General features: G+C 37.1%; 1 protein-coding gene across 10 annotated transcripts in view; it reads left to right on the forward strand.

Moving 5' to 3' along the window:
* Window positions 1-17,455, forward strand: part of VPS13B (vacuolar protein sorting 13 homolog B) — a 485,868-nt gene that overhangs the window by 137,346 nt on the left and 331,067 nt on the right. For 9 of the 10 annotated variants that reach the window (XR_006103742.1, XR_006103744.1, XR_006103743.1 and 6 more), the window contains exons 18-19: window positions 2,992-3,126; window positions 6,561-6,734. The exons of the other annotated variant lie outside the window; for it this stretch is intronic. Coding sequence is in view for 6 of the 9 variants with exons in the window: in XM_042465703.1 (XP_042321637.1) it covers window positions 2,992-3,126; window positions 6,561-6,734 (309 nt within the window). In the remaining 3 variants the exon portion in view is untranslated. The remainder of the gene's footprint in view (window positions 1-2,991; window positions 3,127-6,560; window positions 6,735-17,455) is intronic. 10 annotated transcript variants of the gene reach the window in all.

The following is a 17,455-nucleotide window of genomic DNA, read 5'->3' on the forward strand; positions in this document are numbered from 1 at the left end:
GTATATATGTCTTGCAAAAGGCCTGACCTTCCAGGTTACAGTGAGCAAAGAAAAAAAGGCCATCAATCGTTCCTGTTTCACTGGGAGTCTAATTGCCTTATCTTTTAAATGTCTACCAGGTCAGTATTGTTGTAATTCTTTATCACAGGATCGTTTTTGAGGCCCTAAACACCTTTCCTTGTAATATGCAAATTTCTCTGGAAGCTGACCAATGGGAAAGAAGCAGTCAGCCCTCCTCCCCTTGGGTTGGTTTTCAATGGCTTGGTGAAGGAAGAGATTTTGCCTTGCAAGTTGCCGGTAAATAATAGAAGGCTTTGGGGTAGCAAAGGCTGCAGAAATAGTTTGACCCCCCCTTAAACATCCATGGCTCAGTGCTATGGGATTCTGGGAATTGTAGTTTCTTGTGGCACCAGAGCTCTTTTGACAAAAGGAAGCTGAATGGTCCACAGAGGAGGCGGGGGCAGAGCCTCTTGCCAGCAGTCTTCGGTGGAAGAGAGGAGGCTGATGGTCCTGGCCACCTCCCTTGGCTCCCTCCCTCCTCCTCCTCCTCCTCCTCCTCCTCCTCTCAGAGCTCATTCACACTCCCTGGCTTTTCTCTCCCCCCCCTCTGCACTTTGAGACCCCTTTAACTGCCAAAGCTCAATGCCACAATAAACTACAATTCCCAGGATTCCCTAGCACTGAGCCCTGGCAGTCCAAGCAGTGTGTTTTGGACACAGAGATCCTCCAAATGAATTCAGTCCCTAGCTTTTATATCTCTCACACACACTGCAGGAATAATAACCCACTTTGAAACTGCTTTAACTCAGTGCTAGGGAATCCTGGGAATGCTAGTGTTTGGGAGACATTGAGACTTCTCTGTCAGTGATGGCTCTGAGGCCACAATAGACTACAATTCCCAGGATTCCCCAGCACTGAGCAGTCTCAAACTGGACCATTTCCTCAGTGTGGATGCACCTGGGGAGGAATTCTGGGCACTGCAGTTCAACTACGTTTGGAGGGTTATGGGACTCCCTGTCAGAGATAGCTCTGGGGCCACAATGTACTACAATTCCCAGCATTCCCCAGCACTAACCCAGGACAGTTAAGTCACTCTCGAACTAGATTATTTCCTCAGTGTGGATGCAGCTTTGGTGAGGAACTCTGGGCATTTCAGTCCAGCATTGTTTTATTTCTGCAGTGTATTTTGGACCAGAGACAAGTGACCAGGCATCCTCCTCCTTTTCCAGGACATGTCCTCTTCTGTCAAATTTCAAAATGTCCTCCATTTGGATCATGGCTAAGAAGCATGGATTTATAATTACATGGGTGTTTTTAGCTTTTATTTTTGGCCATGTCCTACATTTTTTTGCTTGGGTGCCCTACATTTTGGGGTGAGGGCATTGGTCACCTTGGTCAGATAGCTTTCCAGGGGTTAACTGCCATTCTGCTGTGGTGCTGGAACAAACCACCATTCCCAGAATTCCATAGCATTCATCCAAGACAGTTAAAGTGGTCTCAAACCAGATTATTTCTCCAGTGTAGATGCAGCCCAAGCCTTTTGCCTCTCTTATGCCTGAGATTTCAAAGCCCAGCCTTGGCACCACAACAAACTACAAATCCCAGGATTCCATAGGATGGAGTGATGAGAGTGAAAGCAGTGTGGCAGCAGCCTAAGTGTGCTTAATGCAGTTCTTAACATGGTGCACCTCTTGCCTACAGAGTCTCACAAGACTTTTTTGTTTAACAACTTGTACCCATTAACTCCATTTCATGTCTCCTTTATTTAGTGGGGAGGAATACGGACAAAACATGTCAAAATGAAGAAAAACCAAAGTCCCTTGACCAAAGGGTTTGGTTGTGGAATAAGCCTCTGAAATAGGCAAGAGGCAATGTTAAAATAAAGCCATGTTCAATGCTCAAATGTGCTGTTTGGAATGGGGAGAGGAGGGTGGCCAGAAAGGGAAGTACATTTCCATGATCTGTCTACGAATAATGTCAAAATGTCCTCCATTTTGATCATGCCTAAGAAACATGCATTTATATTAACATTAAAAAAAAAGCCTCAATTTTTTGCGTGTCCTCCATTTTTATAAAATGTGTCCTACATTTGAAAATGTTGTCCTGCATTTGTCCTACATTTGTCCCGGTTTGGAGGTCCTCACTTATGGCAACCCTATGCAAGATCCCCCTTCTGCTCATTTTCAGGTGGCCAAATTGATTTTTCCAAATACTGTGAATACATGTAATTTTCCTCAGTGTTGTAGTTTATGAAATAATAGGAATGGCTGCAGCAAAACGTAATTGGGTGAGTGGTGAATGAGGCTTCTTGTGCAACTGTGTAAAAGTTCTGCTCTCCTGACCTATCACATCCCCCATTGTTGCACGTTTAGGTTTCTCTTCTGAAATGGCCACCAGTAAGCACTGAGTTGTGCCAAACTGTGTGGTAGTCTCCTTGAGTGGAGCGAGCGAGAGAGAGACCTTCCAACCTATTTTCCCGCTTTACTTAAAGCAGAGTTTGAACTTTGATTTTGATAAAAGGATAGCAAGTGCATTTACCTGCAGTGCAGCTCTGGTGCATATGTTTACTTTTTATTTTGCTACTGAATTGATGGTTACATATAGTCAGAGCCCATTTTTACTCATGTTAATGTCCTGAAACTGCAGGATTAAATATAGCCAGAGAACATGGTTCCTGTATTGTGTAGCATAAGCAAAGTTGTATGGGTATATAAAAATGACTTGCTAATTAATTTAATGCAACATTTTATGTTCATATATATCATTTTGTTTACATAAGTTTTTATGTAGTAAATATATATGCATAGATATTATATAGTTGTGTAAACAAATAAAAGTATACAAAGAGATTCACCTTAGAGTTTAAGAGAATAGTATAAGACTATCTAAAGTAGATAATTAAAGTATAATTAAATGTAAATGCCTTGGTGAAAGAATATAAAAAATATTTGAATTCAGCAGGCTAGTACATTTGCAGTTTTCTTTTATTAGGTGTGAAATCTAAGAATCCCCTGCCAACTCTTGAGGGCTCAATCCAGAATGTTGAATTGAAGTACTGCAGCACATCATTGGTCAAATGTGCCTCTGGGACCATGGGATCAATAAAAATTTGTGCCAAAGCTCCAGGTATGTGCAGCTGGACCATGTAAAAGTTTACGGCCTGTGTAGGAGAATTGGCCTTACTTTTTACAAGGAGTGTTACTGAAACAAGAATTTATTCATTGTTCCTATGAATCAGAGGTAGTTTTTATTTTTGTTTTTAGAAACAGGATAAGATGATGTAGTATTGCATCGTCAATAGTAAAAAATAAACACTATTGAGGTGTTTTGGCCATTACAAATCTTCCAGATCTGCAAATGTCAGAATCAAGTTACTTATAGATATGGCTATGAATATGGAGGTAAAAACTGAATGTTGCATCTTTGTGAAGGAGCATTCACCAAGCTGTGCCCCCTGGGTTGTTTTGGACTACAACTCCCAGCATTCCTGACCATTTTTCATGCTAGCTAGGGCTTCTGGGAGTTGGTAAAAAAAAACAACATCTGGAGGGCACGTTGTTGAGAAAATTCCCATAAAAGCTAAGCTTAAAAACCTATTCAAGACATTTTTGGAGTTATTCTTGAAAGGAGATCAAGTGCACTATGAAGTGATTAAACTGCAGTCAAATTGTTTTGTATCTCAAAGTAGTTAAATCTTCACTGAATTATAAGCTTATCTAAAACAGAATGGATTCTGTACTGCGAAACAGTTTTTGTCTCCCACTCCCAATTATGCATTTGCATCCAGTAGTGCATAGCTGGGAACAACAGTTTTATTTATGCATCTGGGAGTAACAAGTGTTAATAAGTAGATGATTAACGGATCCTGGACAAAATAGCATTGCTGCCTTAGAATTAATTTTATCTTTTAATATCTATGAAGACCCATTTATACAATATCAAAAGAAAAATACATAGGGAATCTAAATGTTTTTGATCAAAAGGAGAAAACAATATTGCTGTTTGCAGGTGTGTCACCTGCTATAAGTTATTTCTTAGGCAGATTTTCTGCCTTTGCACAAAAAGGTTCTGCTTCTGATTTCTCCCTACGGTCTCTGTAAATGAGGTCAGTACTGTAATTGCTACCAGAAGGAAAGCCACACCACACTGCAGAAAGATAACAAAATGGCAAAGTCACTTTGTGAAAAAGGAGATGACTGAAGGTTGATTTCAATATTTTTTTTATTGCCAAGCAAGGAAATTGATTTATAGTGTTAAAAATATCCAGATAAATCCACAAAAATATAGTTTGTGGCTACCTTAATTAACTGATTGAAGATATATTAAAGAATTCCCCAAAACTGCATCAGAGGGTTTCTCAGGCCTACAAGGCAGGTTCTGAGAATGCATCAGGAATTGCAGGGCTGTGAGTGAATCACCCCTTCTGGTTCTGTGGACATAAGCAATCCTGTTAGCAGAACACCCCACTGGATCCTGGCCAGCATCTTATAAAGTAACATTATTTGCAGTCACAGCAAATAATGCTACATTATAAATCAATGGACAGAAGAATCCTGTGGAGTGTTGTATTAACAGGATTGCTTATATCAACAGAACCAGGAAGGATGATGGCTTTCTCCCTCTGCAACTCCTGACACATTTTCATAACTGTTTAGGAGAATCTCAAACTATTGGCCAATATGGCTGAGGCTTCTGGGAGTTAAAGTCCAAAATCTCTTAAAGGGTGCAGTTTGGGGACGACTGATTGTACAGCAATGCAAAAAGAAAGAAAGAAAGAAAGAAACGTTTGGGGGGGGGGCAGAATCTGACCATTCTAGTAAGATACAGATTCATTTATAAATCTTGTCTTGTCTACTGGCTTAATTGGCCAATTTCTCACTGGATGATGAAGAATTTTTCTTGTTATGCTCCTTCAAGTTGTTTCTGATTTACAGCAACTCTAAGGAAGTCCAGTCATGGGTTTTTCTCAGCAAGATTTGTTGGGTTTGCCTTCCTCTAAGGCTGAGAGAATGTGACTTGCCCATGATCATCTGCAGACCTTTCCAAATTTAGGGAAGCATTATACACTTGCTAGATTGTATATGACATCTGTGAAACAAGTGTGATACTTCTTTAAAATTTCTCTACTAACAGATTCTATAAGGTAAATTCTAGAACTGATTTCTGTTTAGTATGATAAAAATATTCAAAAGAAAAAGAAATCACATTTTCATGTAGAATTTATGGATCTGGCCTCAGCCTCTGGCCCTTTTGATAGATGACATATATATTCAAAATTCAATTTTATTTCTCTGCAACAATTCCTCACTTAATAGTAAGTACTCAAGGAGGAAAAAAAATGCTTCCAATTAGTTACATGGTCATTGTTACATTCTTTGTCAGATATGTTCTAGTTAGCTACTTATCACCCAATTACGGTTTTGAACATAACAAAGATGCAAATTCCATCAAACGTGAGGTGAGCAACATTTTCTGTTAAAAGTTCTTGTAATGGAGACACTTGACATGTCTTAGGAATTTTAAAATCCCTAGTACAGAGCCTTCTTGGACTGTGTTGAAATACATGTTCTGATAGTTCTGATAGTTATGCTTTTTACGCACTTATTTATTTGCATGCATAAACCAGTGAAATTTTACATTCTTTTGGCTTCAAACAGGTCCTTGAATTATTTTTCCAAAAAAGAAAAACCAAAAAAAGAGGGAGGGGTAGGTTGAACTGTTTGGCTTTGCCATTGTGTTATTTTTTAGTATTAATCAAGAAAGTTTGCTTTATGGCAGTGACAAGCTCTGTTATAGAGTATTTAGTGTAGTTTTGGAGAATGAATAGAGCAGCTCCGTTAAGCTGTACCCAGTGGGTCCTACGTATATACAGAAACAGCTTTGATTAATTATTTGTGAGAGTAAACAATTTTTTATCCCCAGAGAGACTGCCTTTCACTTTACACTCTCAGTAATTCTAGTAATGCCAAGGTTAGCACATTATTGTGTCCAATATTAGATTAATCCATAGTATAGTGTGCCTGCGTCATACACAGCTTTCAGTTTATGCTGAAAGCCATGCTTCGGAAGAGGTAATGGCGCGCACTCTGCACCACACCGCATCACAGGCACAAACCCCATTGTTCTCAATGGGGCTCCAGCATACTCAGTATTTCCCCTATGCAGATGGTGGGTCCCGAACAGATCCCCTGTGTAAGGGAAGGGTGAATTGTACGTGGATTTAATGCAATTCAGTTCTCAAAATTAGATATTTAACATACGTAAATGTGCTTCAGATGTTTGCAAGATTATTGGTGTATTTCGGTTTTTTAATTTTAAAATTTGCAGGTTAAGTATTGTTGTCCTTTAACATATGTACAGTAGTACAAATTATTTAATACATTTTAATTTCTAGAAAATTAACATTTGAGGATTATTTGATGTTACAATTAATAGAGTAGGATATGTTGTCCATTTCTTTACTATAATAAACTGCATGGTATTTATATTATTCACCATTCTTCTGTGAACTCTCCTGGACACCTATTAATTGAATCACAACGTTTCAATCATGCATTTAGGAGATGGTGGGAAGGAGAAACTGATTCCTTTAATTCAAGGACCATCTGATACAAGAGACTTACACAGCAGCAAATGGCTCAATGAAAGCAGAAAACCAGAGTCTCTCCTTGCTCCAGATCTGTTAGCCTTCACAATTCAGATCCCTCAGCATAAGGACTACAGCTATAGTTCTGGTGAGTGTTGAATTCTTGAGAAATGAATATTTGGTTCTCTTTGTGTTGAGTGTAGTACTCAGAAGGGTTGTAAAGAATTCTAGGGCACCCAAAAGTTGCAAAACAGTTATTTTTGTTTTGCATGTTTTAATGTGGACCCCTTAGAGACATAGTGTGATTTCATTTAGAAAGCTAGAATTTGAATCCTCCGTTGGGATTATCCTAAGTATCTTTATATTCTGTTAAGGTAAGATATCTTAGTTCTATGTTGCTTATATACATATTCTATGATGTTTCTATACATATGCATGGACATGCATGCTGACATACAATTCTCATAATCCCTGACTATTGGCAATGCTGGGTAAGAGTGTTGTGTCCAAATGTCTGAATGGTTCCAGGCTGGTGCAGGTTGATGTAAGGCAAAGAACATTCATTTTTATGAACTTAAAAAAAGCTAATTAAATTCCAGCTACATAATTTGCACCATTCTGCTGACATAACAGCTTCTGTCAGGAGAAGTGGGAGTGCGTCAGTTCTCTCTTTTCCCTGAACCATCTCACATCCCATCAAAATTTGTGATTGAGGCAGGGTTTTTTTTGGAGGGGGGGAATGCAGAGGGCTGCAGGGGGAGAAAATAGCCCCATTCACCTAGTATTCTGGGTTGTTGTGACTACAAGTTCCAAGGATGCATTGCAGTTACAGCCACGTCTTACGCCTTTCTTCATGGCATTAATGGAGTATCATGTGTTCATAGGGCCAACAAAATAGATGGGGATGTAAGATGAAGTGCCGGGGGGGGGGGTTTAACTTGTTGAAAGATGCCAGACATGGGTTCATCTTTCATGGCCTCATATTTGGATTGTAATTCAAATTGCCTTTCAAACAGTGAGAGCTGATTATAATTTTTGAAGGAATCTCCCATTAACATTAGATGAAGAAGCTACAATGAATTTGCTGATTCATTCATTTATTCTTGCTGTTTTATTTAAGCACGTGAAATAGTTCCAATATAATTATTGAGGCCACACTGCCAAAACGTCCTGTTTGTTAACTGACCTGACCTACTTTGCTTACTTTCAAGCAATAGGGGCAGTTAGGGAGATAGAAATGGCTTAACTGTAAGGGTTCTTTAAAATATTTAATTGCAAAAAGATTGTTTGTACCTATTAGAGTAGACCAGCTGATTCAGTCAGAACTTATTAAATCAAAACTTTATCTAAGTTCCATCAAGTGAATGATTGTAAGCTTACTTGGAGCTAATAAATGGATTTATCCTTTAAACAGAAATGTAGTAAGTCTGTTGGGAAAGCAGACTGAAAGAAATTAGTCAAATAATGAGTTTTAATACAGATGTTGTTTGTTTTTAAAATCTGTTTATTTTATTTTTAATTACCTTATTTTTTGAACCTCAAAAAGATTTCTACGGTGGCCAGTAATCCCAGTTGTTAGAATATAATTAGTGGGGGGAGCTCCAATTTCTAGTAATATTATCTGGAGTAGTAAGCAAACCACTTGATTTTGCATTGGATTTCATGTTACATTAGTAATGTTGCATTTCAGTCTTGTTTACAGGTCTTAAACAGGATAAAGAAAAAAGATATTTTAACTCACATATTGAAGTTGTGTAGTGGGGAATGTTATGAATGTGTTTAGTGTCTTTGCAATGGAGCAGAACATATTTTTCAAAGTGATACCTTCATTTCTTTTTAAAATATGGAAAATATGTTCACTCCTGACTCTTAATGATTGTGTTTCTAGAATGTTTTGCTGGTGTAGATTATTTCTGTTGTGATATTTTTTCTTCTCCCCCAAAGTATAAGGAACATTTTGCGTACTGCATGCTACAGAAACGTAAATTAAAACAGCAACAACAATGTTACTTGATACTTCCATACTTTATAAAGGTTAATTTTGTTCAGTGGGGTTAATTGGAGAGGAAGAGATGGGCATAAAACTGAGGTTTGCTGCCTGACTTTTTTTAGACCTCAAAAGTGGGTAAAATGAAGTTACTGATTTTCTTATTCAAGATTAATATTCAAGCTGCTGTCAGTTCTGACAGAATCTAGATCGCAAACAGCATGATATTAGCTGTATATTGTAGTTTAGTTTAAAATATTACAAAGCCCCATGTGATCAAAATATTTAGTACATTATTTTGGGGACTTTTATCAAATACAGTGAATGGGCAAATATAATGTAGTAGTTAAAGACAGTTCACATATATGGTTGGGCATAAAAGCATACAAATTATACTATCTATCTTGTTATATTTCCTCTTCTCTCCCTGAGGACTTAACTATGTACTTTATCTATAATTGTTGCCAGTTTTCTGTGATGTTCCCACTGGATTTCTGCTGGGGAAAAAACTTATCCTCCTGATGACAGAGCTTGCTTGAATGATTTCATGCTCTTTGCATTTTTGTTCACGGGAATTACAAGCAAAATGGAACTACAGCTGAATATAGCATCTATTTTTGTAATTTTGAAGTTTATACTCTGTTATTGGAACTAAATGAAGAGATACAGGTGTTCTCCAGCTCAAATCTGTTGGGATTTCTTGATGACTGAGGCTTGAAAAGAAAATGCATGTGTTTCCAGAGTCAAACAGCAGCTGTGAGACAAGGATTTATGCTTTTCTCAGAACTTTGGGATTTCAAAATGTTACATTTAATCACAGGCACAGAAAGAGAGCAAATGTTAAAGATGTTACATATAAAAAGAGAAGATTGATCTCTTTACCATCCGAGCCAGTTGTGGGAATAGAGGAAGAAAATAGTCTTTAATCTTAATATGAATAATTTCAAAACGATTATAATAGTTGCTAAAACTGAGTCATCAAAGTTCTTGCACAGAATAATTTTACTCTTACATAATCTGAGACATTCTTACTTCTTTGAATGCAACTAATAGGAAATGTGCTCCAATTTGACATTGGGCTTTATTGAAATGTATCAGTCAATTAATATATTTAATTTGGTGAAAATAGCATGTCAGACTAATGTTTAAAACATTTAATTCCCACTGGATTAAATTAGAAAGTGTTAAGCAGATACTTAACTCTCCCTCTGGAATCAACTCGACTTAAAAGTTCTGTCTTGAAAATCTGAGATTAGGTTGGAAATCATTTAAATTGTTATATGAAGCGAAGTAGGGCAGTCTAAAACGTGTAAAGCCAATCAGCAGTAGAAACAAAAATTCTATAATATGACAAAACGGACAATGTATGTTAAAATATTTAAAACAGTGGTGCCAGCATTAACTATCTCAAGAGGTGTGACTCAAAACTGGCTTAACCTACCTCTTAAAACTTATTTATTATGTCTCTTGGTATGTTGTTTTTCAGCAGGAAGGATTCTATAGTTCTGCTTCTTGATGTTTTCTGTGTTTGCTCCAGACTAACACAGACAAAAAAATCTCACTAGAATACAGTGTTGGGGTGGGGGAGACCTCCATTTGAAGATGTAAGTTTTTCTAGGGGAATTAAATTCTAAGGCATTTGGTGTCCAAACAATTTCTTTAATTTAGCACCAGCAACCAATGATAGTCTTCAATTTAAAAAAAAGTTTGTTTTTAATTACTTAGAAAAATATACTGAAATTATACTCATTGGATTACTGTTTATTTAAAAATAGATCTTTTGTGATGGTATACTGTTGAAGTAGGGTGTCTTTCATAGTTGCTATTACATATTTATATGTGGAGAAGAACTGTTTTCTTTCTTTCTTTCTTTCTTTCTTTCTTTTTGATACAGAGGTTTTAATCTTTCCAGATCTTGTGGTGAGATCATAGTTCTATGTTTATGACATAATGTTCTGTTCTTATGGAAATGATACTATATAACAAATTGAGCATTTCAATTTTTTGTGGATTTTAAATAGGAGTAACTGAATGGATGAGACCAAATATATTATTGTAAAAAATAAAAAAATGATGATTTAGAAACAATTTTTAAATTGCAGCTGCTCAAAAGATTTAGTTAAGGTTTTAAAAAATTGATATCCTTTTAAGTTGTTTCTACAAGTGTAAGTGATTTCTTTTGTACTCTGTAAAGGAGCTTTGGATGCTGTTCAACCCCAAAGCACTTCTGCATCTGCTAGCTTATAAAAAACTTGTGACAGCTTTAGGGTTATGAAATGCTGCGATGTAGCTACCTATACCAAGTGGGAAGCAATTCCTTTCCTGTGTCGCACCTGTTATCATTCTCTTCAGTTATAAATCTGTGTTGAGCAGATGACAATGCCTATTCAAACTTCTTCTGGTAGTCATAGCTATTAGTAGATGAGATGGTCTGAATTTGATCAGAAAACAGGACTGGCTTTATGGACAAAGGAGTTATTTCCATACCCTATACTGTAGTTATTCATGATATGAAGGACTTTAGAGAACAGAAGGTAACCAAAGCTTCAAGCATAGAAGAAAGGGAATGTTACTTGTCATCATAATCATCATAAATTACTGAGGCCCATCTGTTTTGGGCACTTGTTACATTATCCTTTCATAGTGTAAGGATTGGGATATATTTCCTATATACCATTATTTTGGGCAATATAGGATTTGATCTGAACTTACAATCTCAGAGATGGCTAGATGTAGGAATATGCTGTTCAGCTCAGTGAATAACCTAATCTTCCTTGATTTATCCCATGTTCAGGTTTTCAACTTTTTTCTCCTTTGCCTTGCAGCTAGTAAAGGAACAGAAAGAAGTTAGGTGGTGTTTGTCCCAAAGTTCTTCTTCTTCTTCTTTTTTTGGTAACTTAGATAGAAATTTTCTAAAATGTAAATGACAATACCAATACAGTTCTTAAATGTAAATGTTGGAAATAATCAATATTATGGCAACCAGAATAATAGTTAAATATACATGCTACATTATAAAATACAGTAGTCGACAGTATTGGAAATATATGCTTGCTGACAGTTATTCAGTCTGAATATCATAAAACCTGATTTGAATATGAAAAATTGTTTTAATAGCTTTTAAATTATTTTTGTAGGATACTAGGGAAATTTATACTGATTAAGAAAAACATGTAACCTCTCAATTTCTACATGATTTTATGCCACAGGTGGGCAGAAGAGACTCCAGCTGTTCACTTTCTGTTCAAAGCAGCTATGGTGCTTCTAACTACATTTAATCACTATTATTTAGTGCTTCTGTTAATGGTGGAAGCTCCTTAGTAAGGAGGAAAACATAACAGTAAATGCCAAAACATTTGTTTAAAAAAATGGTTGAATTTAACTGAATCATGATGTATATATTTGCTGAACATGGGCTCCAATTCTGTGCTTAGATATACCTGTGCAAATATTGTTTGAAACAGTGAAATTTAATTGAACTAAATCTAGGTGGTCAAGATTTGTGGGGTTTTTTTTTAAAGACAATGCCCTGTAGTTTTCTGATTCAAAGTAACTGTATTAAACAAAACTAAATTGTGGATGGTCCATAGTTCCTTGGAAAAACTTTGTTTGAAACTCTGGAAACCCTTGTCAGTCAGTGTAACAGAGTGACTCATCAGACCTACAACACTAGAGCTTTGTGGCAGAGAATTTTGAGTGCCTCACCAAACTGTAAATCCCAGGATTCTGTAGGATGGAGCCATGCAATTAAAATGGTATCAAACTTCATGGTGCAGATAAACTCGTTTGTGTTTGAGTGCCTTCAAACTGTTTCTGACTTAGGGTGACCCTAAGGCAAACTATCACCGTGTTTTCCATAGCTCCAACATGGAAAGATTTCTCAAAGAGCAAACAAAGCCTTAAATCTCAGTGTGGCTATGTACTGACACTGTGTGTGTGGTGTGTGAGCACCTTCAAATCCACGTATGATGACCTATTGAATTTCATAGGGTTTCCTTAGGCAAAGAATAGTCAGAGATGGTTTTGCCAGTTCCTACCTCTGAAATATAGCCCATAGCACTTGGTATCCCTTGGCAGTCTCCCATCCAAATGCCCACTGTGATAGGCCGGGGTAACCCTTTCATATCCCCATCCAGATCACCCCCCTGAATGTCAAAAGCAAGTTCTAGAGCTCATATGCCTCAAGAAGTAAAGAAAATGTACATACTTCTTCTCTTTCATAATGCCTGATACTGACTAAAGTGGATATACACAGGAATAGAACACCAGGGTCTGCTTGATGGGGAATATTCATCAATGAAAGGAACAACCATTTCCCTATATAAGGGAGAACTACATGATTTTGTTATTGCAGGAAAAGAGTTTTCTGTGACTACTGGGATAGTTGTGTATATATGTATAAATTGGTCTTTCTTTATTCACAAGGCACTGAATAATCTAGGCTTCCAAGATCATGAAATCACAGGGAAAAAAATCTGCATGATTCTATTTTTTAAAAAAATCATACAAGCTATATAAAGCAGGTGACAATAACCTGAATCAATATAAAGCACATTTTTATATTTCATTTAAATATCATCAATTAACTGTCAGCCTTTATTTGATAGTGTTGACTCCTGAACAGTCATCACTGACAAGATTGGAGTTTATGAGTTTTGTAGTTTGGTGAGCCACTGGAACTTTCCAACTGAATTCTAACAACTCCTCTCTAAACTACAAATACCAGGATTCCACAGAAGTTGTCATAGCATAATGATGGGTTGTAAAAGGGTCCTTAGAGTTTATCTGAGAGCCACCATGGTGTAGTGGTTTGACCATTGGACTATAACCCTGGAGACCAGGGATTGATTGCTCATCCATGGAAACCCAATGGATGACCTTGGGTGAATCTCACTGAAGGAGGCCATATCGATAGCATTAGCAAGGTTTATTTTGCAACAAGATCTCCAGCTGCTAGGACTACTGTTGTATAGGGTTCCATTTGGCCTGGAACAAGAATGCTGTTGATACATCTCTGCCTTAGAGAGGCTGACATGGGGGAGGAGAAAATGCAATCACTCTCCCCAAGGCTGCCTTCTCCTGTTATATAGAACCAAGGAGTTCAAGCTTGGGCTGAACTTCAAGTTTTAAACCTGAGCAGCTGAATGTTATATAGTGGTGGTGGGAGATTTTCACCCCTAAGAACCCATATCCACCATGACTGCCTTTTTATTGTTGTCACTAGTTTTTCGTATTTCTTTTGAGTGTGGTAATTGTTCTAGTCAGGCAAAAGAGCCACTAAATTTATTTTAAATAAATAAATAACACCAGTAGCTCTTCAGTGTTACAGAAATATGTAGACTTACAGTTCCTTGTCATGCCATGTTGGGATTTTTTAAACATGACAGACTCCTATTTTTTCATTAAGGGAATTCCTTGAATATATATAAGCTGTTTTCCTATTTTTGGCTGGCAATCTAATTTCAGAGTAGTATGCACTGTATCTCCTGAATTCAGTATTGGAGGGAATGATAATGGTGCTGTGTTGGTTGTTTCAAATGGGTATCCCCCTCCCGCATAAATATTTCAGTTCACAGAGACTTATGGCAAAGCTCATTAAAGGAGTAATGGGGGTGTGGGAGAATGTTTGATTTCCCCCCATTCATAGTTAGTGCAAAGTTGGTAATTGTAAAGAATGTCAGATAAACATTTATGATTAAACTGACACCTTGTTTAAATATGCTACCTATATATGTAGCAGTATTCAAAAGGAAGACAGCCATGTGCCCTTTGGTTGAAGCAGTAATAATTAGTAATGGTGCCAGTGCTTTTCTTGCATTTAGCTGCTTTCAGGACTATGACAGTGGCAAGCAATACTAGCTGCATTCAGGAGCAATCATAACTGGTTATTTAAACCAGTGCTACTTAGGCTGTTGCCTGTACTCTGATGTTGGCGCATGAACCATTGGCTGCTGATCTATGATGAATTTCTAGGAAACTATGTGAGTATGATAATACAGCACAAATAGGTACTAGTCCCTGATGCACTAGGAAAAAGTGTTGATTTACCACATCTGATAGCTTGAGAAACCCCAGTGTAAATCAAAACTTGAAATGTTACTTATAGTGCTTTGCCCCTAGTAGCTGATGTTACAATACATTTTAAAAAAGTAAATCTTTACTTACCGAGTTCTAAATAGTAACTATTTAATTTAAAAGTTAATTAGTGTTTTTAAAAAATCTGAATGTTACAGTCCATTCACCTCTAGTACAAATTTTGGTCTCCTTCTATCTATTTCATAGTTGCCCAACCACCCCCAACTATGACCAACTCAGCAGTATGAGGCATAGCATGAGTTATTACTTGAACCATGAGGTATTTATTCTCTGTCATTTAACAAGGCCACATCTCCATAACTACAAAAGTGAAGTTACTATTATACTTCAAAATGAGTTGCATGATACCTTGTTAATTTACAATTGCAAAGTTATGCAATTATACCTTTGTTACTGAAAAAGAAAATATTTCAAAGAAATAGTTATTGTAATTAGTTACTTCTGTGTTCTGATCGTTCCATAGTTTTTGATGGTCTACATAATCAAAGGCTTTGCCATATTCTATAAAGCACAAGCTGATTTTCTTCTGAAATTCTTTGGTGCACTCCATTATCCTTTATCCAACATATGTTTTCAATATGATCCCTAGTATCTCTTCTGCAACAAGAATAACCAAGGTTTCAGCAAGCTTTGTTTTGTGAGCCATTATTGTTATTGTGTGTTTTCCAATTGTTTCCAACTTAGGGTCACCAAATCACAGGAAGTTCTTGGAAAGATTTGTTCTGAGGGGGCTTGCCTTTGCCTTCCCCGAGGCTGAGAGTGTTTGATGTACCCAAGGTCATCCATTAGGTTTCCATGGCTGAGCCGGGATTTGAACTGATGTCTCCAGAGTCATAGTTCAGTGCTCAAACCACTACATCACCCTGGCTTTCTTTATTGAGTCACAGCTAAGCACAGTTTTTTTGTCCATCTCATGAGATTTCCAACACCAGAGGAACATCAAGGCCAGATACTGTACCTAAGGATTGCTGCGGAAGCAGTTGTACAGTTAGCCCTCCTTATCCGCAGATTTTTTCATCCACAGATTCAAGCATCCATGGATTGAAAATATTCAAAAAATATAAATTCCAAATAGCAAACCTCAATTTTCCATTTTATGTAAAAGACATCATTTTGCTACGACATTATATTTAATGAGACATGAGCATCCACGGATTTTGTTAGGCATGGTTGGTCCTGGAACCAAACCCCAGCAGATATCAAGGACCCACTGTATTTGTATGCAATGAAAAATTATGGTCTATCATTAGTTGTAACAAGATGGAAAGAGGCATGTAGAATGCCCACACCCTTCTTCTCCTCTGGTATTGTCAAAGGAGGAGATCCACAGTAAACCATAGCTGAGCATAAATGAAGTTTATCTGGTCTTGGGTGAAATGACGGTATGCTCTAAATGGAAGCTTCTGATCTCCTCCTTTGGGAAAATCAGAGGATAAGAGGGGTGTGGACATTCTACAAGCCTGTGGCTCTTTGCATCTTGTTCCACTAATGATAAACCACAATTTATTGTTAAATCCAAACACAGCTGTTTTCACAGCAATCTTTTGGTATAGCTATCCAGCCCTGATGTTCCTCTGCCTTTGAAGTCTCCTTAGAAGGAACAAAAAAATATACTGAACATGAGAGAGAAATGTTAGAGGGAGTCGGGGATGAGAGACTGTTGTCAGATTCTCTGGTTTCTTTCTGGTTGTTAATAATTGCCACTAAATTATGGAACTACTGCTGTTTTCTACATATGTTGGAGTCTAAGCAGCTGTGTGTGAACGGTAAGGGCTATAATTTGGATTTCAGCTGTAATTGTATAACAGATACCTGATTATTTTCATTAAGAGAACAAGGAAATGCTGAAGGCTAATTGATAGTTTTATGTCCCTTTAGCACCAAAGGTTTACTAGTAGTTAAGCTAGTAGTGGTCTCTCTCTGGATCCATTGCCTCCAAAAATTAATAGGCATTCTTGTGTGCTGATATTTGCAATCTACTTAAGTAGTTAATATTGTAAAAGTAGCATGAAACCGATGCATTAATCTTACTGATATATGAATTTTTATATTTTCATATGTTATTTATAGATATATTGGGAATATTAAAAGTTTGTTCCAGGGGAAAAACAATTTAACTCATACTTGACAAACACTATCATTTGATGGTTCACATGCTTACTATTCTCAGTAGAAATTTATATTACACTGCTCCCTCGGGTTACGAAATTAATTCGTTCCGCGGCCGCTTTCGTAACCCGAAAAGCCTTCGTAAGCCGAATTGCCATAGGCGCTAATGGGGAAAAGCCGCGTTTCGTGCGAAAAAGCGCCGAAAAGCACCAAAAATTTTTTTCGTAACCCGAAAAAACATTCGTAACCCGGAACAATTATTTCCAATGGGATTTTTTCGTATCCCGGAAATTTCGTAACCTGGGTATTTCGTATCCCGAGGTACCACTGTATTTATGTTCTAGCTGTATTTTAATATGTAAAACAGTCTGAAATAATTTTACATCTGAAATCTATGACATAATGGTCAGTAATTAATTTTTCTTAGTTTTTCCCTTACGTGTATAATACTCTCTTAAAGGAATGGCTAAATAGAAATGCTGTTGCGTTTGGAGGGAAACATCTTTATCAGGTTAATACAAGGCATAGTTGTACCCTACTTGAATTACTCATTCATAATGGCTGAGCAGCATGTAGACTTTGAAATCCTGGGGAAAAAAATATATGTGTGCACATACTCTGAAGTCTTTGCTTTAAACAGCTGGAAAACGTTCCAGTGAGTAGGCAGCTACTTGCTG

The sequence above is a fragment of the Sceloporus undulatus genome, chromosome 4, assembly GCF_019175285.1.
Source record: "Sceloporus undulatus isolate JIND9_A2432 ecotype Alabama chromosome 4, SceUnd_v1.1, whole genome shotgun sequence".
Lineage (NCBI taxonomy): Eukaryota > Metazoa > Chordata > Lepidosauria > Squamata > Phrynosomatidae > Sceloporus > Sceloporus undulatus.